The 25171-nt window shown below is 39.0% G+C and overlaps 1 protein-coding gene across 3 annotated transcripts in view; it reads right to left on the reverse strand.

Moving 5' to 3' along the window:
* The window catches only part of Ncoa7 (nuclear receptor coactivator 7), a 148880-nt gene that overhangs the window by 38073 nt on the left and 85636 nt on the right, over nt 1-25171 (reverse strand). The window contains exons 4-10 of one of the 3 annotated variants that reach the window (XM_021174075.2): nt 17429-17508; nt 14737-14844; nt 10971-11084; nt 9865-9990; nt 7865-8049; nt 4542-5554; nt 3538-3706 (exon numbers count right to left, since the gene is read on the reverse strand). In XM_021174075.2, the coding sequence (XP_021029734.1) occupies nt 3538-3706; nt 4542-5554; nt 7865-8049; nt 9865-9990; nt 10971-11084; nt 14737-14844; nt 17429-17508 (1795 nt within the window). Of the gene's footprint in view, nt 1-3537; nt 3707-4541; nt 5588-7864; nt 8050-9864; nt 9991-10970; nt 11085-14736; nt 14845-17428; nt 17509-25171 lie in introns of all 3 variants that reach the window. The other 2 variants (XM_021174073.2, XM_029482549.1) reach the window with 2 other exon arrangements.

Here is a 25171-nt window from a genome sequence, read left to right on the forward strand (position 1 = left end):
TGATCTAGAAGGCAGCATCTGTGAGTGTGACTCAGCACTGCAGTCGACACACCAATAGACAAATGGAATCACTCAGCAGAGGGCTAGTGAAGGGATATAGAATCTATCAGCAAATAAGAAGAAATACTTCATGGCACTCCTTTGCTCCTCATTAAGTTCTTCAGATGAGTTTAAGTTTAATAATTCTATAAATTTTATTAAAATAAATGTACTTTTTATACTAAACACTTGGAAGTCTTGGTGGGACATAACTATAGGACCACTCTATCTATCCTCTCTTAGCCTAAAATGTGAATTTATTTAGGGCCAGGGACGCATTGAAATACAAAAGGGAATAATTATGAGAAAATTCCCTAATATTTATCACAAAAGCTATAATAATTAACAAATGTAACATGTCTCCAAGACAATATTTGACTAATTAATAATGAATTCAAGAAAGAAAACTATTTGCTACTCAAAGACAAGTAAGCTATGTCAATATAAAGTGTGATGGAATTCAGCAAATGGCCTATATTAAGAAGTTTGCAAAACCACTTGAGGAAGAGGTCCAAGAAAAATACTGTTTCAGCATTAAAAGTATCTTCCATACGCAGCTAGAGACACAAGCTCCGGGGGATACTGGTTAGTTCATATTGTTGTTCCACCTATAGGGTTGCAGACCCCTTTAGTTCCTTGAGTACTTTCTCTAGCTCCTCCACTGGGGGCCCTGTGTTCCATCCAATAGCTGACTGTGAGCATCCACTTCTGTGTTTGCTAGGCCCTGGCTTAGCCTCACAAGAGACAGCTATATCAGGGTCCTTTCAGCAAAATCTTGCTAGTGTATGCAATGGGTCAGCGTTTGGAGGCTGATTATGGGATGGATCACCGGATATGGCAGTCTCTAGATGGTCCATCCTTTCGTCTCAGCTCTAAACTTTGTCTCTGTAACTCCTTCCATGGGTGTTTTATTCCCAATTCTATTGTAAAGAGAGGTCCATTGGTCTTGCAAACTTTATATGCCTCAGTACAGGGGAATGCCAGGGCCAAGAAGTGGGAGTGGGGGGGTATGAGGGACTTTTGGGATAGCATTGGAAATGTAAATGAAGAAAATACCTAATAAATAAAAAAAAGGAAAAAAATTAACTAAAAAAAAAAAAAAGACCCTCATCCTAACTGCCTGGAAGTCAGTATTCTAGCAGCAGCCTTAAGATGAAGATGTAGAACTCTCAGCTCCTCCTGTACTGTGCCTGCATGGATGTTGCCATATTCTTGCCTTCCTGATAATGAACTGAACCTCTGAACCTGTAAGCCAGCCCCAATTAAATGTTGACCTTATAAGGAAAAAAAAAGTATCTTCCAAGTTAAAGAATGATAGGAATGCCTCTGTCACATGCCTTTAATCCCAGCATTTAGGAGGCAGAGGCAGGTGAATTTCTGAGTTTGAGGCCAGCCTGGTCTACAGAGTGAGTTCCAGGACAGCCAGGGCTACACAGAGAAACCCTGTCTCAAAAAAAAAAAAAAACCAAAATTATAGGAAAAATAATATACATGGGATTGCAGTTCCATTCTGAAAGAAACTCAATTTCCAAATACTATATTTTTTCTCAGAAAAAAAATATATACACACATACACACACACACACACACATACACACACACACATGTGTGTATGTGTGTGTGTGTGTGTGTATGTAATCAGCCAATCTCTCAATATTTCTCCTTCTCCTCTTCCCCACCAGATAAGTCTATACAACCCACAAATGTAGCTAAAAAATTCAGTGCTATTTCTTCCCTACCTATAAAATCATGAAGGGGCCAAATCTTTTCAGAGACGGCTCTATTTACAATATTCTACTCCTGAGAGAACAGAGCTTCAGAAATTAACATTTCTTCTGATGAACCACTGTAAGTAACAGTAGGAAATGGACATGCCCATTCCCAAGAGTTCCACTTGAAAACTTCCATGAGATCCTGGGGTTGCATGCATGGTTAGAGGGTGCATCACATAAATACAAAACAAACTATGTTTATTGCCCTTAGTAATGTAAGTTTGTACCTAAGAGAAAGGGGAGATATTAGCAAACATATTCATTAAAATCTTATTATTTTCACATTAAACTCTAATTTATTAAAATGAGGTGAGTCTTCTGGTAAGAATTACCACCATAGGCAATAATCATCTGGAAGGCAAGGCCTTGCTCAGAGTCTCATTTGGCTTTGTGAGAATTCATGATTCAGAAGGTCAATAAGTTCTATTTATTAATCAAACACCTGTCCAAATGATGATGCTGGTGACTAGTCAGGAAAAGGTGTGTGGATTTCAGAGTTAAAATTAAGTCCTTTCTAAGTCTTTATTCTAAGTCTTTTTATTCCATCACATGTATAAAAATAAATCAATTTCTAAAAAGACTATTTCTCATTTTCCTTTAAAGCTCCTATTTTATATTCTATAAACATATCATTTATAGTACACTGCTAAAGATTGCTATGCCACTATCATCTGTCCCCATATCAATAAGATCTTTTCTTTGGTAATATGCTGCTACAAAGCTCTGCCTGCATTCTCATGTTCACTGTAGAACTGATTCATTAACAGTCACGATGTGGCATCAATCTACATGTCATGTCCAACCACACATGGTGGATGAATGTATGGTGGTATAAGCACACAAGACTATTACTAAGCTGTAAGTTAAGGCGGTCCTGTGATCTACAGCAACACGGATGAGTCTAGAGGATTATGTGAAATACGCCAGGCAAGGAAAACATTCTTCATAGTCACCTGCATGTGCAACCATGAGACCCTAGTAATGACAAGATCAGTTAGATAAAAGGAGCAAGCTCGTTAGTGCAGTGGGGCAATGAGAGGTTATAACACTATTTGCTATCTAAAAACTGCCACAAGGGAGGATTTGTGAACCCTCCCTCCAAAAAGAAATGATAAATGCTTATGGAGATGGATATGCTAATTACCCAGATTTGATCTTTGTAGACTGTTACACACATGTATAAATATCATACTCATAAATATATATAATTACTACCAGTTTAAATACAAGAAGCCCCCCAACAAATAAAAACATTAAATCTCCTTAAAGCCATGTAACTCTGCTATCTACCCTGGGGACTAACATATAGTTCTCTACCCTGGGGACTAACATATAGTTCTCTTGCTGTCAAACGCTCCCTTCAGAAGGCCCTAGAATATTCAGTTCTCTCCCATGTAAGCACTTTTAAAACAAACATCAATACTGTCTCTTTTCTACACTTCACGAGCTTGGATCAGCTCTAGCTTGCTCCTTTATTCCCACCAAAGATTATGTCCAATTTCAGATATTTGAGCTTATTTGCATGTTCCTTCAATTGAAAATCAACTTTGCAGTTGTGTCAAAATGACCATTTATGCAAGAAAACAAGTATGCACCCTTCAAGAAGCTAAAACAAAGTTATAATGAAGCAAAAGTTCTTATTCAAGAATAAACTAAATTATTTACAGATAAACAGTCCACACGCAGCTGGAATTGGGGCAGTGGGGGCTGCCTTAGCTCTGCTCACCTCTCCCGGGGAACAGCAAACCAGTACTCAGGCTGCTTTCTTCTCTTGCTATACTGCTGAACCATGGTGGCGGTGTGACTGGCAAAGGATTTTCTCATTGGCTTTCCCACTTTGATGCACAGAAACATGGGTGGGGTCTTACTCTTTTCTTCTTTTGAGGGAAGTATATCTGAATCACAGAAGAAAGCATTCCTCAACCCAGATAACACCAGTGACAGTTAAAAGGTTCTCAGCTTACAAAGAGGGGCTGATAACATGTGGGAGCAAGATTCACCTACATAGGATTAGACCTAATGAACCATAAGACGCTCTTTGGCACACAAAGACAACATGCTTGCATGTTTCAGGATAGTACATGTTATATGACATGCTACACATTAAGGTAAGCATAAAAACCAGCACAGAGACAAAGAGCATAACACCACAATGCAATTTGGTTTAGAACTAAAATCTCTCAAGAACATTTTTGGCTGGGAATGGTGGCATGCAACTTTAATCCCAGCACTTGGGAGGCAGAGGCAGGAGGATCTCTGTGAATTGTCACCTGGTATACAGAACAAGTTCTACCAAGGATACATAGTGAGACCTCCTCTCCTCTCCTCTCCTCCTCTCTTCTATCCTCTTCTCCTCTACCCTCCCCTATTCTGTCCTCCCCTGCTATTCATCCCCCCATCTCTCTCATACACACATATACAGTTTCAACTTCTTTAGATTTAGGCATGCAAGGTAATAAAAAAAATTGTTTGAAAGAGTTAAATACTTCTGAAATAGAAATCTATATTTAGTTCAAGGTCTCTAAATTGTTTTGTAAATTTTTACCTCAGTCATTAATGCTCGGTCTGCCTCAGTAATTAAAGTGGGCCATAACCAAAGACACACGGCTTCCATGTGTATATATGCAGCCACACATATGAGAACGTGCACACGCAGAAACATACATACTACACACACACACACACACCAAACAAAACATCCAACCAAAACCCAGCCAAACAACATCTTACCTTCAATTGGTACCTGAATTCTCTTTAACAGCCATAACTGAATCTCAGATTTATTATCCATCTGTGCACTGTGACACATCCTGTCTAGAGATGATCCCATAGAATCCAGAACTTCTTTATTGTTAATTACAGTTTCCTCTGCACTAGGATCTAGTTTCAGGGGCAGAGTTTCTCCCCCTTTTACCCAGAGTGTACCTGGCTCTTTGTTGCCCTCAGGTGGGGAATCACCTGCTTGGGGAAGAGAGCTACTAAGTGTGATGTCTATTCCTCCTGGTTCAATACTTTTGCGGTCACTTAATTCTGACTTCTGCACATTTTCTAACAGCTGTGACCCTTCCTTGTTTTTATTTAGGTAAAATTCAATGAGTTTAATTTTATCTAGATCTTCGTGTATATTCAGCGTGCTTTCCCCCAAGTTTTCTGGGGATCCAGACTGTTTGTCTACTTCTGGTGCTTCATCTTGCTTCTCACCAGTTTCTAAATCTAGGGCTCCCTTCAGTTCAGTATCACTCTCTGGTCCCATAACTTCCTGGGCTGACTGCACGTGCCCCTTCCTTGAAGACATGACTGTCGGCGGCACATCCTTCTTTTGGTCATAGGAAAGACATTCTTTCGTGGCATCTCCTTGGTTGATTCCACTCTCGGGTTGAGAAGAAAGTCCTTCCAAGTCAACAAAGTCCTCATCTCCTTTTAAGAGACAGTTTTCTTTGGCTGTAGGTTCCAAGGCAGCATGCATGCTGGAAGGTCCCTTGCTGAGCTGGGTCACTGAGGGAGACTCACTGGCTGTTCCCCTGGAAGATTGCAGATTCTTTAATTTCCACAATTCAGAGTTGTCTGGGGGCTCTATACGTGTGCAAGTACGTTCCGTTGACTCCTCAGGAGAGCCCACTGATTTGGCATCTAAAGCAAGGGTCCTCTCCCCATTCTGCTGTCGTTTTTCCTTGTTGATGGACTTGAATTTACTGAATGGATTGATATCTTTCTCTGAAGCCAGGTCCTCCCATTCTCCAGGCCTGTACAGAGGACAAAGATCCCGAGGTAGGTCACTGTAGGGGCAAAAATGGTGGATGCACATAGAATGTTAAAAATAAAAGCAAAAAATGAACTGGAGGAAAGAAACAAAACAACACAACCAAAAACAAACCAAAAACATACTACAAGTTAAAGTTATGCCAAAAATGATTTCAAAATAAGAAAATGAAACCAAGAGACCAATTGCAAAATAAAATATAACTCAACCAAAAGGACTGACAAATGAATGAGTCACATGAGTTGTACCTTCTGATAGATCACACAGATGCGTTCTGAGCATACAGATGTTACCTGAAAGACTCTTCAATATGAAATAAAGTTTCTGGCATTTATGAAGGAAAGCACAAAGGAGAGATTTAGCATCAGTGACTAAAATTCCTGAAGTCAAATGTTTCCCTTTTTAGAAATTGGTAGAAATTAGAAATCAACAGCAGAATCCTGAAAGGATCCTTGATATTTCTGCTCATTTATCTGTTCTCTATAAACTGACTTTGAATATACATAGTTTCTTGCCTTAAAAATGGATTTTTTCCAATTTTTTAAAAAAAATTACTACTTGCAAAGGAGGTACAAAAATTAACTTTCATTGTTACTGGAAGTAATACCACTTTACAATTTAAAGAGGTACATCAAAACTTTTACAGAAAAGTTCTTAAAATATTGCTTCTGTTTCTAAGGTATTTTAAAATTTGTAATTTATCAACTGAAACATGTTATCCTGAGATATAATCAGTTACTACCCTCTAACAGGAGATGCTTCGAACTAGATTTGAATTATATAAAAGATTTGCTAAGTATGTTCTTCCAAGTTCAAAATCAGTAGCCAGGACATTAAATGTTTTAGTTAGGATGGTGGTTGGCTAGTTTTTATGTTATTGCTTTGTGAGTTTGTTTTGTAAACCAGACTGCTTTGAACTTACAGCCCTCCTTCCTAGACCGCCCAAGGGCTAGGATTACAGCCTGTACCACTGCACTTGGTTAAGAAGAATACACATTTTAGTATGGCTGTAATAATCTTGAGGGCCCCTGAGTCTTCACCTACAATACTAGTAGCATCTCTGCTGAGTTCACCAAGATAAAAAATTCCTTTCCAAAGTAAATACTTTCAATTTCAGAATTAAGTATGCTTTCTTAAAGGGTTTTCAAGTAGTACTTTGTCCATTCTAGCTTTCAAAGAAATGATCAAGCCAATAAAATTACTAAGTTCCAAGTAGTTTTGAGTTTAAACAAAGACTCCCTCCCTGGAGTGACTTTATGAAGTATTTGCATGGAAAACTCGGGCCTTTCCCAATAGGAAATGAAACCCCATATAAGTGCTAGACTCTACTAAATGGCTTAAAAGCCTTAATTCACCCTTCAATTTAATAAGCATTCATAGGAGGCTAAGCTAAATTACAGTGGTGGCTGAGCGTTTGTTCTGTAGAAATGTGAATCCACTAAGTGGGCTAAGCAATTCCAGAAAATGCTTTAGACGCTTTGATTGTACAGTTAAATGACTGAGATAATCCTGTCACATTGCAACTTGAAATTTCATTTGGTAGACTAAAGACTGAGGTGTCCTGCAGATTAAAGAACTCTTCACATCCTTGATTAACAAGTCGAAGTTTCTTCCATAAACATCCAAGCTCTTTTACTTCCCCACTCCCATGGAGAATGACTCACTTGACACATTTACCTGCATTCCAGTTAGCCTCCCACCCAAGCTTGCCCACTCCTCCACTCTCCTTCCTTTGCTCCAGTCCAAGCTGCCAGTTCCCCAAGCAAGACTGATTTAACCATAAGCTTTGTATGCTTGCAATTGCCAGGCACTGTTGAGACTAAGTATAGAATGGTGGCAACTCATTCTCATTCCTCTGTTAATTAATATTTTTCTAGATTTAGCCAGGCAACTAATAGGGAATTGGTAGTCATCACAGTTGTTCCCTTCCTACTTTCTGTGGCAGCTGGACCTATTAAATACCCACCTCCACCCCAAAACCCCAAAGTGAGGATGGCTAAAGTCCTTATTCTCTTCTCCTTGCCCCACCTTCTCCTTCTTTACCTCCCCCAAGCCCCCACACTGACCCCAGGTAGATCTTAAATAGCTATTTTTTTCCTTTACTATTTGGGAAACTTTACTAAATTTTCTTAATTATTTCTATTTCCTATTTTTCTATTTTTCAATTTCATAACACAAAATCTCCATCTCTTGGTTTCCTTCTTAGTCCCTTGCTTCTGCAAATACCCTCAATTTGAAATTCCATTTAAAGTTCACTCTAGCCCCTGGTCTAAAAAGAAGAAATGGCCCTTACGATGGCAAGGCGTCTTTGATCTTCATGTGGGATATGTCGCTGTACAGGGCAATGGAGACCACCTCTTCCATGGGGCAGATGAGACCATATTCTTCACAACCGTTTTCAATCACTAAGGGATCGGACTTATGAGGGTCAAACATGATGTTGTTAGGAGTGACAATCATGACACCCCCAACCACACCCTGCAGAAGGAAGGAACAGAAGGTATTACTTGGGATAGGAAAGTATTCCTCAGCCATCACAGAACCTTCAATGTCCTTCCACTGACTGAGCCAGTCTCCTGTGTGACAATCACAACCCTGTTAGGAAAGCTAGAAAACAATGCTGGTAGCTGGGAAGGAGTCAGAGCAGTGGCAGCTCCTGGTTGCTCATACAGCTGCAACTGGAAGACTGTATTAAGATCTTGCCCTGTTAGTTACCCAAGACCCCTGAGCATAGCTCCAGGATTGGAGTTTGAACAAGAAAAAGGGGGGTGGGAATGAGGAACACTAAGGAGTTTCCCAGTCCCACACCCTCCTTATACCTTCCTCCTCCTGCCTGGGGCCAAGGATAGGCCAAGTTCCATTCTCCAACCAAAGGAACATTCTTGAGTAAAAAATTCTCAGAATGTATTGACTGATAGTCACCTGACCCTCTGGAAAGTCCCAGGTAGAGTTTAAATGCATGTCATGCTTGCTAGCCAATAAGTTTGAATTGTAACCTTGCTGATGTAACCTGTGTCCCTAAAAAATATAACTGCTTGTAATAGCCATTCGGGGTTGTCTTCTCATCACTCGTCTCCACCCAGACGTTCCAGAAAATAAACCTCTTGCTTTTGGGAAAAAAAATGTTGCCCCATACACTCACGTCTCATGGGTCCCCATTTCCCTATCAGAAAGAAAACAGACTGTTCCAAGACCACGGATGGTCAAGAACAAGGTGCTTTACAATCCACTCAGCAAGACATCACCATGTTTCTAGTGTGTGACTCATGTGTATAGTGCTGAAGGAGAATCAGAATCATGGTGTCAAAGTACAGTCCCAATGTTTTTGTCTAACATAACTGCAAGTATCATCTCCAGTAAAATTTAATATAAACAGCAACAGGGAAAACTTGCAGTTCCAATTTGTACAGCTGTGCTGTGGAAATTTGTCAGTAGCCTGCTGATCTCAAACTTGGAGCTTTCTCAGATTACACTGAATTCCCCAGTTGATCAACAAGATAGTATCTATGAGGGACCTTAGGAGACTCCCAGGGGCTAAGCCAGTTGCTAACTTTGATGAGTCTTATAATTATCTTTCTGAATTGTTTGCAGTTCAGGATTTTTTTTCTTTCAAAAGTTTCTCTGCTGTTTATAATCTGATGTAAAATTTCCAAGGTCTGTATTAGTATTCAGCACAGAATATCAATACAGACCTTTCTTTGGAAGTTCACAAAAAGTTGGATTTCTTTTGTAAATATCAACAACTAGAAAAGTAAAAACATGATACAGCTGAAGTAATTTTAAACACTAACATCACCAGCATCAACACTAAGTTAAAAACTTCCATTGCCTAGATTAGAGGTAAATCATTACGAGATTCATCTCCTTTAAGTATTATACCCCACTAGTTAAATTTTAGTGCCATTCTTATCTGATAGATGGAAAAAGTATACAATAAGGATGCTTAAGTACCTTCCCTTGCATCTCATATCCAGCAAGTGGTAAGAGTTAGAATTTTAATCATACAAAATTTACAAGTCAAGAGGTATAAAAAAAACAAACAAGCAAACAAAAAAACCAACAAAAAAAAAGGAAAATCCAAAATCACAAGACACTGTGTTTCCATTTAATGATTGTATTCACTTAAGTAGGAAAAAGGCCAAGGAACCAGCAACAAAAATCAATGAATGTTTGTCAAATCGTGCACTGCAGTTGTGGGTAAAATACTGTAATGGAGTCTCCCATCCAGCAATGGGTCTTCTTATTTAGTTTCTGCAGATTCACTGACCAGTAAGCAATCACAGTGGTAGATACCTTTCCATCAGTGAAGTAGCGACAGTTCATTTTGAGGAATTTTACAACACCTGGCTCATCTTCTTCGGAAGTAGATGATAAGACCCTCTCGATGGGTTTTAAGGCCTTTCTTGCTAAATCTGCATCCTATAAAAGCAAAAGTGTCCAAAATTAAGGGGACAAATTACCTTGCAAAACATATTACACCGTAACTATGCTATCTATACTTCTCCTTAAACATTAAAAAGGGAAATGACACATATCCTTCAAAAATACTACAATTTATTTATTTTTCTTGTTTTCAAAAGTTTCCCTACTATTTGTAACCTGATATAAATTCTTGACTATAAAAACAGAATATTAATACCTTTCTTTAGAAGTGCACTAAAAGTTGAATTATTTTTTTAAACATCAACAATCAGAAAACTAAACTCATGACACAGCTGAATTTTTAATGCTAACATCACCAGCTTATAACCAAATTGAAAATGCTTATTTTCTAAATTAGTGGTAAGGTTGCTAAGTATCCCAATCAAACTAAGATCGAAAAATATATGTAGTACCATAAAACTGTTTCATTAAATGTTTTTGAAAATATCCCAAATTAAAGAACTCATTGTAGATTACTGATTCCAATTCCTTAGGAAAAGCACAATGTACTCACTTAATCGGGGATTTAGCATCCAGCTTTTGTACAGTGGTCTCAACCTGTGGGTAGTGACCCCTTTGGGGATTGAATGACCCTTTCACAGGGGTCATCTAAAGCCATCAGAAAACACTAGTATTTATATTCTAATACATAATAGTAGCAAATTACAGTTATGAAGTAGCAACAAAAATAATCTTATGGTTGGGAGTCAACCCAACATGAGGAACTGTATTAAAGGGTCACAGCATTAGGAAGGTTGAGAATCACTGCTTTTGCATACAGCATGTACTTTTACCTTGGAGACCTTTTGTAAAAAGGTATATTGAGATAGGATACATTCTCTCGACTGATAGCAACTTTCCTAACCTCACCACTTTACAGAAGTTTTCAAATGTAATCTTTTAAAATACATAGTATACTGATTTCCACAACTAATCATAAGCATGAACTCCCTTGTGTAAGATGCTGGCATACATACAGGCAGCTTATCATACTCTGCATCTGATGATGACGGAGAGACAGTAGCACCAGGGGTGGATGAAGAAAGCTGTATGGTACTAGAAGAGATGTTGGCATCTGGCACAAACAGGACCTGGGAACAAGACAGCATGGCTGAGTGAGGGCTTAAGTCAAGCAATTCCTGATCTCACACTGAGGGAACTCACCCCTCTGTACATCACACTCAGTGCCTCAGCAAGACCCAGGGAGCTTTCTTTCTATTAACAAGCAACATGGGGTCTTCTAAACTACCCCAAAACCATTCTCAGCAATATAAATGTCACAGTGTAATGGCTACGGATTACTGACACTGCAGGAGAACCAGTGAACATCTACCTGGTCAGACTATAGGTAAAACCTGCACAGTAGGAACTGGAAAGGAGGGAGAGAAGAGCCTTCCAAGAAGTAAGAGTAACGCAACAGTTTGAGTATACCTGAAATACTTGGAGCCAGTACTTCAGTGTATGTGCTGTGTGTGTGTGTGTGTGTGTGTGTGTGTGTGTGTGTGTGTATTGTGGTGGTTGTTGACTAGGTATGCCCCCACCCCCAACTAGACTCTTTTGAATGTTTGGTCCATGGGAGTAGTACTATTAGGAGGTGTGGTCTTGTTGGAGTAGGTGTGGCCTTATTAAAGGAAGTGTGTGATTGTGGGGGAGGGCTTTGAGGTCTCCTATGCTCAAGCTCTGCCCAGTGTGGGACACAATCTCTTTCTGCTGCCTACAGAGCACTTCTCCAGCACATGTCTGCCTGGATCTTGCCATGCTTTTTCCCCATGATGATAAAGGATTAAACCCCTGAAATTGTGAGCCGGCCCCAATAAATGTTTCCCTTTATAAAAGTTACCTTGGTCATGATGTTACCCTAAGACTATGTGTGTGTGTGTGTGTGTGTGTGTATGTAAAACTATATATAACTATATGTAAATCTCATGTATGTAAATATATACTTTTCTATTATTTACTATATCTATTTATTAATATATTGAATATATTTAAATGTATAATTAAAAATATATATGTATGTATACACACACACACACACACACACACACACACACACACACACACACACATGCATAGATTTAACCTGCTTTAATAATCTGAAAACTCCAAATCTAAAATGCCCCAAATGGACTTAGTTTCAGAATTCGGAGCATTTTGTAGTTTAGATTTCTACATTGTAAATGCTAAACCTATATGAAGAGAGAAAAAAAACTGCACAGCAGGCTACCACATAGAATACTCCTGCTAGGCAGCACTGGGACAGTCCAGGCTGGTGGCTATACAGAGAATGGTGCAAGGCAGTACCAATATAGTTATCCCTACATTTTCTCTCCTCTTTGCATTTTATCGATTAAAAATAAAAGTAGCCCAACAAGTCTCCACTGCAAAACAGCCTGTATTCTGAACTGGTATTGTGATATCATAATTCAATATTCTTTCAATAAAACAGCTACATTTGGGCATGAAATCAACTATAATTTAACAGTAATCTTAACATAAAGACCTTGGCTGTTGTTGACAGAATTTGAAGCCAATCATTTAACAGCTGATCTCATATCAATAGCGTTAACATTTCTATTTTAGCATTAGCTATTTAAACTCACTTCAGAGAGCTGGCAAGATGACTCAGAGTTTGAGGTCCAAGCCTGATGACCTGAGAAACTGGAGAAAAAGCCAGACACAGCATCACATCTACAGCCCCAGCTTCCTAATAAGAAGATGGGAGGCAGAGGCAGGAGAAGCCCAGGGAAACTTGCAGGCCCGCTAGCCTTGAACACTCAGCTGAGGAGCAGAGAAAGACTGATGCTGCCTCATTCACAGAGAAAGAACTGCCTCCCAAAAGTCTTTTGTCACACCAACGTATGTGTGCACCTAAACTTACACACCTCCCCCCCCCCGGGGGGGGGGGGGAAAAAAAAAAAAAAAAAAAAAAAAAAAACCCTCATTTGAATCCCAAAAAAGAGCTATAATCAGAAAATACATTAGAATAAAGGTAAGAAAAATCTAAGTCAATGGATGTAAGATGATTGACGACTGGATACTGCTGAAAATATGAGCCAAACAATTATTAAACACCTATGGAGAGGTTGACCAAAAGCAGCTCTGAGTGGACATAAAGCTAAACAAAGAGGCATATCAGCAGCTAGTAGAATCTAGTTTCTGTAAGATCAAATCAAGCCCATTTCTCGGGGGTATAAGCACTAGCCTACAGCATCTCATACAAGCCTCATACTGAACTATAGAGTTTCCATGATGTGCTAGCAATGAACACATTGAGGAGGTTTAGAGGGTTTCTGTTTACCACACCTTCAGTATCAGTTAATGGCAACTGCCAAGGCTTTGAGTCCTAAGAAATCCATTCAGAAATGATTCTAGTTGTGTGGTCTTAGTACATAGTGCCTGCATTTATGTTATGTAGTTAAACTAGAGAAACAAATGCCTCTGAATGCGGAGAAAGTAACAGGCAACACAGTAGGAGACAGCATGTGAGAAGGCTGGGAAGCTGGGTGGGCTTCTTCAATGTGTAATTGGGCCTTGACAATGGGGCTGGGGAGAGGTTTTCTTCTGTGTTTGTTCCAGTACAAGAGAAATGGAGATTTAAGGTGTTAATGTTCATCATAAAACAAATTGCCTCTTTAACCTAGAGAAAAAAAATTCAGTATATATAGCCAAGGTGTTTTATAAGTAGGAAAACAGTATTAAGTGTATATTCACAGAAAGACACTTAAAATTGCAAAAGTACATGCATTGTACATTAAACCACATTTGGAACAAGTCACAAAACAGTCCAACTCAGAGTCTCCTGAAAAGCACTGTAGGTCTCAGCTATTTTTTATAAAGCTATTCTGATCCTACTATTTGTCTTTTCAAGCAACAAGTCTAGGGTAAGAGTTTAGTTCATTCAATGAGAAAGTCCACATCCCTGCCATGGTCAAAGCCAGCCTAGTTCGTCTCTATCTCAAGGTGATCAGCAAACCAACCTCAGAAAGATAACTCTCAAATTGTCTGGAAACACAACAAATCAAACTGGCTCTGAAGGCTCAGATCCACTAGCAAGATAGCATTAGATAGCCAGTGATTCCGTGGACAAGGCTGCACTTCACCTTAGAGATGCGTTTCCAGTGACTGAGCCATTAACACATTGGTTAAATGTACTTTTGAAGGAAAAAAAAAAAAAAACAAAAACCAAAAAACCAAGCCAGCTAAATCCGACATCCTGTACAGAGTACCAAACACTTACTTTATCAAAACTAAAAAGGAAGCACTATACATTTGTCGTTTATTTCTGCTGACTAAAGTTCGTAAAATCCTGAAGCACAATGTAGGTTGGTTTTCTCATGACAATTTTTTCTCAATATCTTTCTTTTACTTTGGCAAGTGGACAATTATGGTACAAATTAAGATAAAAAATTATTTCTAAATTAAAATAAAATGATGGCCATGCTTTCCTAATAGATTAAATTGAACTCGTAAATCAGAGTTAAACATTGTAAGAGATCATGTTATATTTGACAGGAAAAAGTGTTCCTTAATCTAAAACTCCTCTTGATGCCCCTGTTAGCACAAGGATACATCTGAGTTCATTATCAGAACTAAGACACCTGCAGAACTCTTGGCTCTAAAGGGAGATGAATGAGTCACCACTGAAGACAATTTTGTGGCGCCAATACTAAGTTATTTACTATGGTAACAAAAAATGAAGGCAAAATTTCTAAAGTAATGGTCACCGTAAAAAAGAATTACCTGGCCTGGAACAATAGTGTGTGTGAAGAGTTTATTCAATTCCACTAATTTATTGGGAGTGACATTAAACTTCAGTGCAACAGAGTTCAGGGTGTCCTGGCTTCCAGCCTACAGGAGAGAAAGGAACGAGAGTCAGAGTGTGTAAGCAAAACCAAAACAAACAGACAAACAACAAACAGATACAAAGCACCAACTTGGTCATGACAGCATTGAACCAAACATAATAGCTCTGTCCTGACCTACCATGAAAAAGAGCAGCTATTAAATTTTCCTTTTTCTGTCCTTTCTTGAGCTGGTTGTTTTTATGTTGCTGTTGTGTTTCGGTTTTGTATTGAGACAAAGTTGCACTTCAGCCTGCAAATCACTAGGTCGCCCAACTTTGCCTCAAGTTTGCCTTAGCCCTTGTGCCTCAGCTGCCCAAGTACTGAGATTTTCGGTGTGACTACCCTGCTTGGCTCCTGTATAATACTTAATAAAACTATACACAAAAGCATCTAAACTGCAGTTCATCTCTGAACCTCCTCATCCTCTGCTGTTGCCGTGCACTAACTTAGGTGTATTATTTTCTATTAGAAAACACATCCAACCCTAAGGATTTTCAGGCTTTAACATCGACATAAAACATAAGGCTGAGAATCCACAGCAAGTCTGCTGCTCACTGGCTGTATGTCTTTACATGGTCAGTCTAAAACAAGGATTTATTAGAAGAATAGAATCATCGAAGAGCAACAACATTTAGCTTCTTTTAAAGAAACTAAAGAAGTCACTTTAAGAAAGAAACTTTTAGAAGTCAAAGCAGACCATTAACACTGCTGTTTCACAGTGAATTTAAATAGAACTACAATTGTATGCTCATATAGTATGCAGTCTATGATAAACACAGCTGCTGGGTTCCAGGAGCTCAGAGTGCAGCAACAAAGGTGACTTTGTGGCACATAGAGTAAGGTCACAGTAAATGATATTTTTGCAGCATTATCATCTATAGATTCAAGGATATGGAAACACACCCTGGCATGGGCCAAGAATATAACACAAAAGAGGTCTAGTTTCTGCCTTGAATAAGAGAATGATAGACACATGATAGACATTAAACCAAGCATATCAATGAGCAGTGTTAAATGTGGCAGTATATTTGTGCACACTGTAGATTGTGTTCTTTACTGGAAAATCCTATTTCTAGTTGTGGTATGGCTTATCCCTAACACACATCTTCAATCCAAGATTTCTGTTTATTGTAAATAGGATAAAATAAAGTCAACCACAGGTCAAGAGGTGGGGCAAGCAAGCAGCTGACAGGGAGTGAACATAGGAGAGAACCATAGAGGTTAAGAGGAAGTCAGGAGGTCGGATGGAGAGACGTAGAGAAAGTAGTAAAGAGGAATACTCGGTTTGAGGAGCTTTTGAGTCAGCGTGGAGAAGGACCACTTCTTTTGGGGACACTGGCTGAGGAGGAAGGTCAGCTGGTTGCTTTTTCTGCCTGTGTGAGTTAGTAGGCTTTCACTCCGTCATAAGGCTCCCAAATCTTTGTTGGTAAAACCGAACGTTTGAGATTTTGTTAAAAAAAAATAGCAGTTAAAACTACTTATTGATAAATGAGAGAAAGCAGAGAAGGCGCGTCTTACGAGACCCTAGCTTGTATGAATACTTGGATCATGAATTGCTTTTTGGAAAAGGATCAAACATAAAGAAGATCTAAGTGGATATGTTAAGCAACATCAGATTGGTGCCTTTAGATCTTAGAGAAGATGTCTGGGGTAAACATCTACAATTGGTAGTTATGGCCATTCTGAAGACATTTTATTTGTTTGTCTGGTGGAACAAAGCTGAGCACAGCCTAAACTGAAAGTGTCCCTTCTCTGTTGAGAAAGGTCATCTCTTTAAACCAGGTTTTAGCAGAGTGCACGACGTGGATCCTCTCATGGCCTTCTAGATGATCTTAAGCAAGGTTGATAATTAGTGGAGTGACAGACATTGTAGCCAGAGAGAAAACATGGATTAGTCTTATACACCGTGTATGCAGATGCTGAGTTCTTTACCCCACGATCAAGTTGAAGTCTGACCATGGGCATTGTACTGACCAATGTGCTGTAAAGAATGCTCTCTAATAATCTCTGATTTGTAAATAAAAAGCTAGAGCCTGTGCCTGGGCACGGGGGAAAGGAAGGCGGAACTTTTCTTTGGATTCCTTTTCTTTGGATTGAGTGAGGGGATGTGAGGAGAGATCACAAAGAGAGAGAAGGAAAAAGGAAAGGACAGGAAGGAGGTCACCATGAGGTAGGATGAACTATAAGAATGAACCATGAGCATGTGGCCATGAAAAGCTCACCCTGAGGACACACATGGAACAGAGCAACACTTGGCTGGCAAGTAACCGGGCATTTATTTGGTTTTAATAGATTAGTCAGATACGAAAAGCTCAGAGCCTGGCCAGCATAGTGCTAGCAGCTTGTTAATAAAATTTAATGTCTCTGTGTTATTTACTCAGGAGTTAAATGGGATAGAGTGGGTCATAAGCCCCCTTCCCACATAAAAAAAGGGAAAAAGACACGACCTAAAATGTGTCTTGAGAAACTACATTATGTGATGGGCATTCAAGAAGAATATAGTGAAGGGGCAAAGTCAGTCAAAGAAAAGCAGTATGCATAAATCACAGAGCACTAGTGATCACTCCAGCCACCCTGATCGCACTTACAGTGTATTCCACGGTGCCCTGCGGCTTTTGGACCACCATCTTCTTCTCTTTTTTATCATGAGTTTTGTTTTGATTGTCATCTGAAGAAGAAAACATATGTTGATGAATAACTTCATTTTCAGGAATTGAAGACAGACTACATCTTCATTATATGAAATCCACTGTCAAATTAATATAAGAAATGATATCAGTAGGAAAATAGGCAATGGGTAGAAATGGAACACACTCATAAAGTATACTATATCTGTGAACACCAGAATAAATGATTAATACCCACCACAACCAAATAATACAAGCAAAAACAAGGTAAAGTTTCAAGTTATTAAAATATTAGTTTAAATGAGAATATCTAATGGGATGAGGTTGCAGCTAAACTAGTATAATCACTATATAAACTATGCACAATGCAAATAACTTTAGCCTTTTAGAAAGTGCTTTGATTTATGTAACAACAGCTGTATTATTATTCTCTGATTAAGTTATCTTTCTTTAAACAATTGAAGACGACAAGCTAAAAAAAGAAATAATAAACACATATTTCTTAAAATATTATTTACAATATAAACATAGAAGAACCATAATTCTAACAACAGATTAGGGTGAAGTAGTGCTTTTTTTATTTTTTTAGTTTTGATTTGTTTTATTACTAAGAGACAGGTTCTAGAGTATCATAGGTTAGAACTGAACTTTTTTTAAACAATTTTTTTAATAAATATTTTCCTCATTTACATTTCAAATGCTATCCTGAAAGTCCCCTAATGAACTTTAATATATATCCTAGATAGCATCTTAGTGCCCATTTCTTTCCATTTCTTTTTTTCTTTTATCTTTTCTTTTTATTTTATAATACATAGTTGTTTATTAATTAATTAATTTTGTTTAGATATTTTCTTCATTTTCATTTCAAATGCTATCCCCAAAGCTCCCTATACCCTCCCTCTGCCCTGCTCCCCAACCCACCCACTCCTGCTTCCTGGCCCTGGCATTCCCCTGTACTGAGGCATATGATCTTTGTAAGACCAAGGGCCTCTCCTCTCATTGCCGGTCGACTAGGCCATCCTCTGCTACATATGCAGCTAGAGACACAGCTCTGGGGGGTACTGGTTAGTTCATATTGTTGTTCCTCAGAACTGAACTTTTTCTGTAGCCAAATATGATTCTGAACTCCTGATCTTCCTTCCTCCATCTCTGATACCCTGGAGTTACAGGTATGCACCACAGGTAAAAACGGTCTGCTACTGCCAGCGTCATATGATCCCACTTAATCATTATACTTAAATACACTGTGATATATTAATATAAATATAAAAAACATGGAGGCATATTCCAATTGCTTAAAGAAATAGGCGTAACAAGAGAACGTAAAATTGAGATCAAGAAGAGATACTCCAACTTTTATTTGGGCAGAAAAAAATGCATATCAAAATTAGAAATCACCTGACAAGCCAGGGGAACTAGATAGCTGAGCAATTAAACTCACAGATGCCCAGGGTCTCCTGCAAGGAAAGCACTTTATAGATACCATGAAAATCTGCTTGAGGATGTTCATCACTATGTCCTTCAAGGCAAGCGTGGATGGAAGGTGAGTAAACATGGTAGCTGTGCTCTGGGATTCCAAGGTACTCATTAGAAATAATAAGCCAGAGGTACACGGTCATAAATTCACACCAAGAGAAACAGGATAGATAGACCAGTACCACTCATACCGTCTAAAACAGTCACACAAAGTTTTCAAGAACACATAAAATAATTAAACCTATCACACTGAATAGAATAGAAATGATGTGGCATGGAGAGAAAAATGAAAGAGGAGAAACAGGGTATAAGCAAACAAATGAATAAGTAAGAAAGAATGAGCCTGTCTCTGAACATTCACAATTGCCTATAAATAAAAGAAACAGGAACAATTCAGCCACCTACATTTAATGTTTTACAGCCCCCAACCCAGAAATTACTGACATTTGAATAACCTATGCAAAGATATAGGGATGCTGGGTGAGGAGGGTATCAGAATGTGGAAAAAGTTACATCACATAGGACTTTCCTAGATTGTTTCCTATAAACACTTTAAAATTAAATAAAAGGTCAAGAGGAGCAAATGAAGAAAGTGCCAGGACTATCCATTCTAACCACCTTCAGGTGGCCACATCTGGGTAACTTCAGAGAACTGAACTATTGAGCTCAGACAAGAACATTCTATATAGGCCACGTTCAAACAATTTAACCACAGGATTTCTGATTCTTATAACACATATGAAAATGGGGTCACCTATATTCGAGAAGGTGAGCAATGGAACATCAACGACATTCTTCCTTTTTCTTAATTCCATCTAAGGAGTCAGAGAAACTGAAATTGGTGGCCTTTGTTTGTTTACATGGGAGATGGACCCCAGGCTGCCACTCCCAGAAACATTTCTCCAAATGTTCTTTTTGGCACAGGTTACAGGTTCATTCTCTCTTTTAAAAAAGAAAAGTGTGTGTGTGTATGTGGGAGGTGCCACAGGTCCATGTGGTCAGAGGACAATTTCCAGAAAGTAGATTCTCTTCTTTGATCATGGCAAAGGCTACTTATTACTTTATTCATTTGTTCATTTGACAGAGGAGCTCATCTAGCTCAGGCTTGCCTCAAATGCACTATGTACCTGAGGATGACCCTTGACTCCTGATGAGCTTGCCTCTGCCTCCAGAGTGCTGGCATCATGACCACAGTGCGTTTTATGCAGTGCTGGGGACCAAACGCAGGCCTCCTGCCTGCTATGCGAGCATTCTTCCCACTGAGTCACATCTACAGCACTGCTCAGCCCCTTCAACATCACTGTCTACTCTCTTTACAGCACTCTGCCTTTCTCACTGGCTTCATAAGTCACTATTACTATGTTGTTTTGCTAGATCCAAGAAACGAGGAGGACTATTGCAGGCTCACTAACTTGTGGGCAGTTAACAGACTGCAAAAATGCAAAAGAAGATATGTTCTGGATAAAACTTTCAGGATAAATTTAATATGTCCATTGAATTCATGAAAAAGCAATAAAGTTTCCCTGTCACTGGCATACATTAAAGAAATGTATAACATGAAAAACGACTAAAACAAAGGCAAGGTGTGAGAACATGGCCAAGGATGGAGGTGTGCTAGGGAAGTCCTGAGTGTTCGTGATAAAACTCTAAGAAAACCAGAGTCTTATGGCCTCAGTTTCTTCAAAAACCAGAATTGCTCTTGGAATGTGCTTTTGTGCCCCTACCAGGTATAGTGGATAGGAGTGAGTTTACTTCGGAGTATTCATTACAATTATTTGTTTTTAGTATTCACTACATGTTATTTATAATTCATTGTAATTATTCATTACATGTTATTTATTTACATGCGTCTGTGGGAAAACATATTTTTGCCACGTGCAGCCTGTCCTTGTGACTGTACTGTTCTTGTGTGGTTGTTCTTAACCCTCAGAGTATAAACTGAGACTCTGAATAACGTTGGCAATTGCATGTTTTAGTCTGCCTCAGTTTTAGACTCCATTGTCTTAGCTCACTTCTCAAGAGAGGCAAACAACAGGTGAGATGATTCAGTCAGTAAAGTACTTTCATGCATGCATGAGGACAAGACTCGTCTCTCTAACAGAGAAAGCCGAAGCGGGACATCTGTAATCTCAGCACTGGAGGGGTAAAAGGAACGGGCAGACCTGTTGGCCAGTTAGTCTAGTTGAATGGGTGATCTCCAAGCTTAATAAGATCCTGTCTCAACTATGTAAGTAAGTAAAGTAGAGCCCTTGTGGAATGTACATGCCATCAAGCTATGCTGAAGAGGTAGGAGCAGAATTGTGAGTCCCAAGTCTGCATGAGTCATGAATTTTCAATAAATGAATACTTCACCTACAACTCTAGCCTACACACACACACACACACACACATACAAGTGCACACCCCTTACTTCCAGCGTCTACAGATGTGAACTCCTTGAGGTGGAGCTCAAAGGGAGTGGTCTTGGATGAGTTGAGCTGTCACAATGTCACCTGATACATAAGGAAAAAGGAACTTCCCAATACAGATCAACTTCCCAGACATGTCTGGTTGTGGGAAACACTTTTCATTGTGATAACATTACACTGGGAAAATCACATGTACCTATCAAATCTACAGTCCAAACAAAATGCTCTATGGTTGGCCATAACTGGCCAATTTTAAGAATCATAATCATCTCTGTCCATAGCAGCACAATGCAAAGTTTCACTTTCCTTCCTAAATCGCATTCACAGTTAGATATTAAGATGGCCAACTCTGTACCCCAGTGAATTAAATCAAGACAAGCTCTGACATGCACAGTCCACAGGCATGAGAGTTCTGATCCTGAGGAGAGCTAGGAAGGGGCAGGAACAGCCACAGATTCAACTCCAGCTTTGAAGATGAGAACCTATGATTATTCCCTAAGATGCAGCTGTGCAGCTGTTTCCCAATGGCCTCCATACCCCCACTTTCCAGCCTTTGGCTTCTTCATAGCCCCTTTATACCTACCCAAATTCAAACTCTCTCTCACTCTCTCTTATTTCAAGGATTTATAGCAAATAAAAAAATTGTCTATGGACAGAAGAAGCAGCCAACCCTATATGCCTCAAAAAACTATTCTGAACATTTTACTAGCTCTATCTACAAGATAAAATGAAAATGGACTATATGAGTCCCTGTTTTGTTTGAGATGGGGATGTGGTTCAGTTGATAGAATGCTTGCCTCACTTGTAAGAGACCCTGGGTGTAATCGCTGACAATGTGTCAGTTGGTTGTGGTGCTGCCTATCTGTAATCTCAGACTATGGGAGGCTGAAGCAGGAGGATCAGTCAAGGCCACCACTAGCTACACAGAATAGAGGGCTACCCTTGGCTAAGCGTCGCCTTAAATGTTCTCAAATTTTTAAATAAATAAAGATAACATTACTGGGATATAAGTCCAGATGATGAAATCATACTGTCAGCACCCACTTTACTAAGGAAACATGTTTAAATGGCATCCAAGGAGAAGGAATCAGAGAGGCAAAGGAAACAAGTGTGTCTCCAGATCTTTTAAAGAAAGGGAACCCCTGTTCTATAACCAGCATGTCCCAATACTGGAAACGGATGCATTCAACTGTAACAGTTTGATGCCCTTAGCCAGGAAATCAAATCACATGCCAGCTCAATCACGCCACCAAACATCTGAGTACAATTTCACTGTGAGATCAAAATGAGCGGGTTCCAATGGCAGTATGATGGAAAGCAAGTAACTTGAAAGTGTTCTGCATGAAGTCCGCCAGCTACATCTTAAACTGTGCATATCAAGCCCGTTAGCTATTCCTATAAGGAACTGTCTGTATCAAGTCAACAAGCTATACTACAACGAACTGTATGTGTAAAGTTTGCCAGCTAGAGCATAAGGAACTGCCTGATAATATCATTGAGGAAGCAGTATGATGTATATGATGCAGGATGAATCTCAGAGCCAGGCACAGACTAAGTGTAGCTGCCATTATCATTAGTCACATGCAGATGACATACTTAAACATCCATTTAAATAGCTGAGGGTTAAAAGTTCCAAGGCATCATCAAAGAGGTTTCATTCTAGAAATGTAGTCATGTGGTACTGAGATGACAGATTATTAAAATTCACTTCAAAAAAAAAAAAAAGCCTTGTTGATCACTTGGATACATGCCCCTCTCACCACCAAAGCCATTCGATAAGTTCCATTACATTAAAATACAAACAAACAAAGAAACCTCACAGTAAGAGCAACAACATTGCAACTGTTTGAAAACTAAAGATAGAGGAACTGCCTTAACCTCCCCCTCCGTAATGTAAGCAGCACTAGCCTCTGAGAAGGAGACTGACTGATGTGTTGAGGATTCTAGCTTTCCTGAGCTGTCAGGCATAGTGGGTGGGTGGGCTTTAGATAATGTAGGTACCTTTGAGTTATCCCTGATCATTTAAGTAATCTCTCATACATGTTCCAATAAACACACTTAGTTCACAAAGTTGGACTCTGGTGGCATTTTTTGTTACTTTGGGCTATCATTAGCTCCTTATCTAGGATGGGTAGATAGGGGACTAGTTTTTCATATCTCTCCAAGAATAGTGTTATACTTACAGGGCTACAGGGACTGGCAAAGTTCTTAAAGTCACCCTGAATCTTAGTTTATAGGTGCAGCTTAGCCCTAAGGCTTTTGAAGAAAGAGTCCACTGGAGGATCAAGAGATCCCACGGGCATTGTGCACATACCAGTGCATGTTTCATGTTTTCCATCTCCCATGTGCTTTGAGAACAAGTCCCTAAAAGCAACTCCAACAAAGCCTAGAAGGTTCCTGGATATGGACTCTCCCAGGACACTAAGTAACAACACAGTGTCATATGAAGCCAAGTCTAGTTATTCATAAAGAAAAGAACCCTAACTTTGGAATGGATATAAACTCAGAAACAGTAGGGGCCATGGAGTAAGTTTGGAAACCCCATAGATTAAAAGCAGGCTTCACTGTCATAGCAGTAAAATGCAGAAACACTGGAATGTGTTCCAGGTACTTGTGTGTTTATCCAGGCTATTGTGGAAAATTAAATTCTCGTAAAGTAGGACTTTGTAAACAGAGACAAGACTTCATATCACAAACCAAAAGCAATTACTAAAAACAAACTGGAGGACTGGCAATGTAATTCAATGGTAATGAACTTGCCTAGTATGTAAAAGACTGGGTTTGATCCCTGGTATCATGGCAAAATAAAAAGCAGAAAAAGAAAAAAGAAAACACTAGCCAATATCAATTAAGAATTTCTACATCAGGGTTTATATGCAGTTATCTTGGAGTCCCTGTCTAAGTGAAGGATAAGAGTTTTAAATATGAAAAGCAAAAGTGGCTATTAAATAGTTAATAGAATCACAAGAATGCCGAAATTATAAGATTGCTTAGAAAAGTGTCCAGACATAATAATAACGTTTCTCTGTGTAGCCCTGGCTGTCCTGTAACTTGCTCTGTAGACCAGGCTGGCCTCAAACTCAACAGTTGTAATAGAAATTGAATTGGGAAAGTCCCAGGCATGGTTCTGTCTATCAAGAAGATACCTAGCAATAAATGAAGCATGATTTTGTAAAGCTATAGCAATTAAGGCAATACAGCATATAATAAAAAGATGGGCATTTAGTGTAGAGTAAAATCATCATTATAAGCCAGTAAGAAAAGCTAAATTTCTTTATAAATGTCTGTTGGGCAGGTTTAGTTTAGGCACCAAATACACAACATATTAGCCCAGTTATATCTTTCAATCCCCATGCAAATTTGAGTAAATATGTAAAATAGGGATGCCTTAGAAAAAGCAATTCTGGAAAAGCAATCTACAATGAGAGAAACAAGATCTCAAAGATAACTAAATGAGACTAGGTAAACAAAAAGTTAGATCACTGAAATTCAAGATTTTATAATATAGGACAATATAATATAAAATAGATTCAAGATTTTATAGCAAAGCCAGCTGTGGTGACACATGCCTTTAGTTTCAATTACTCAGAAGACAGAGACAGGAGGAAGAATTGAATTCAAGAGTTTTGGTTCAGCATGGAAAACACAAAAAAAGATCACCTTAAAGGAAAATAATAAGTCATGGGGCTGGAGAGATGGCTCAGTGGTCAAGAGCACTGTCTACTCTTCCAAAGGACCCAAGTTCAATTTCCAGTACACATATCAGCTCACATTTGCTTATAAATTCAATGACTTCAACTCCAGGATTTCTGACACCCTC

This window comes from Mus caroli, chromosome 10 (assembly GCF_900094665.2).
Source record: "Mus caroli chromosome 10, CAROLI_EIJ_v1.1, whole genome shotgun sequence".
In the NCBI taxonomy this organism is placed as follows: Eukaryota; Metazoa; Chordata; class Mammalia; order Rodentia; family Muridae; genus Mus; species Mus caroli.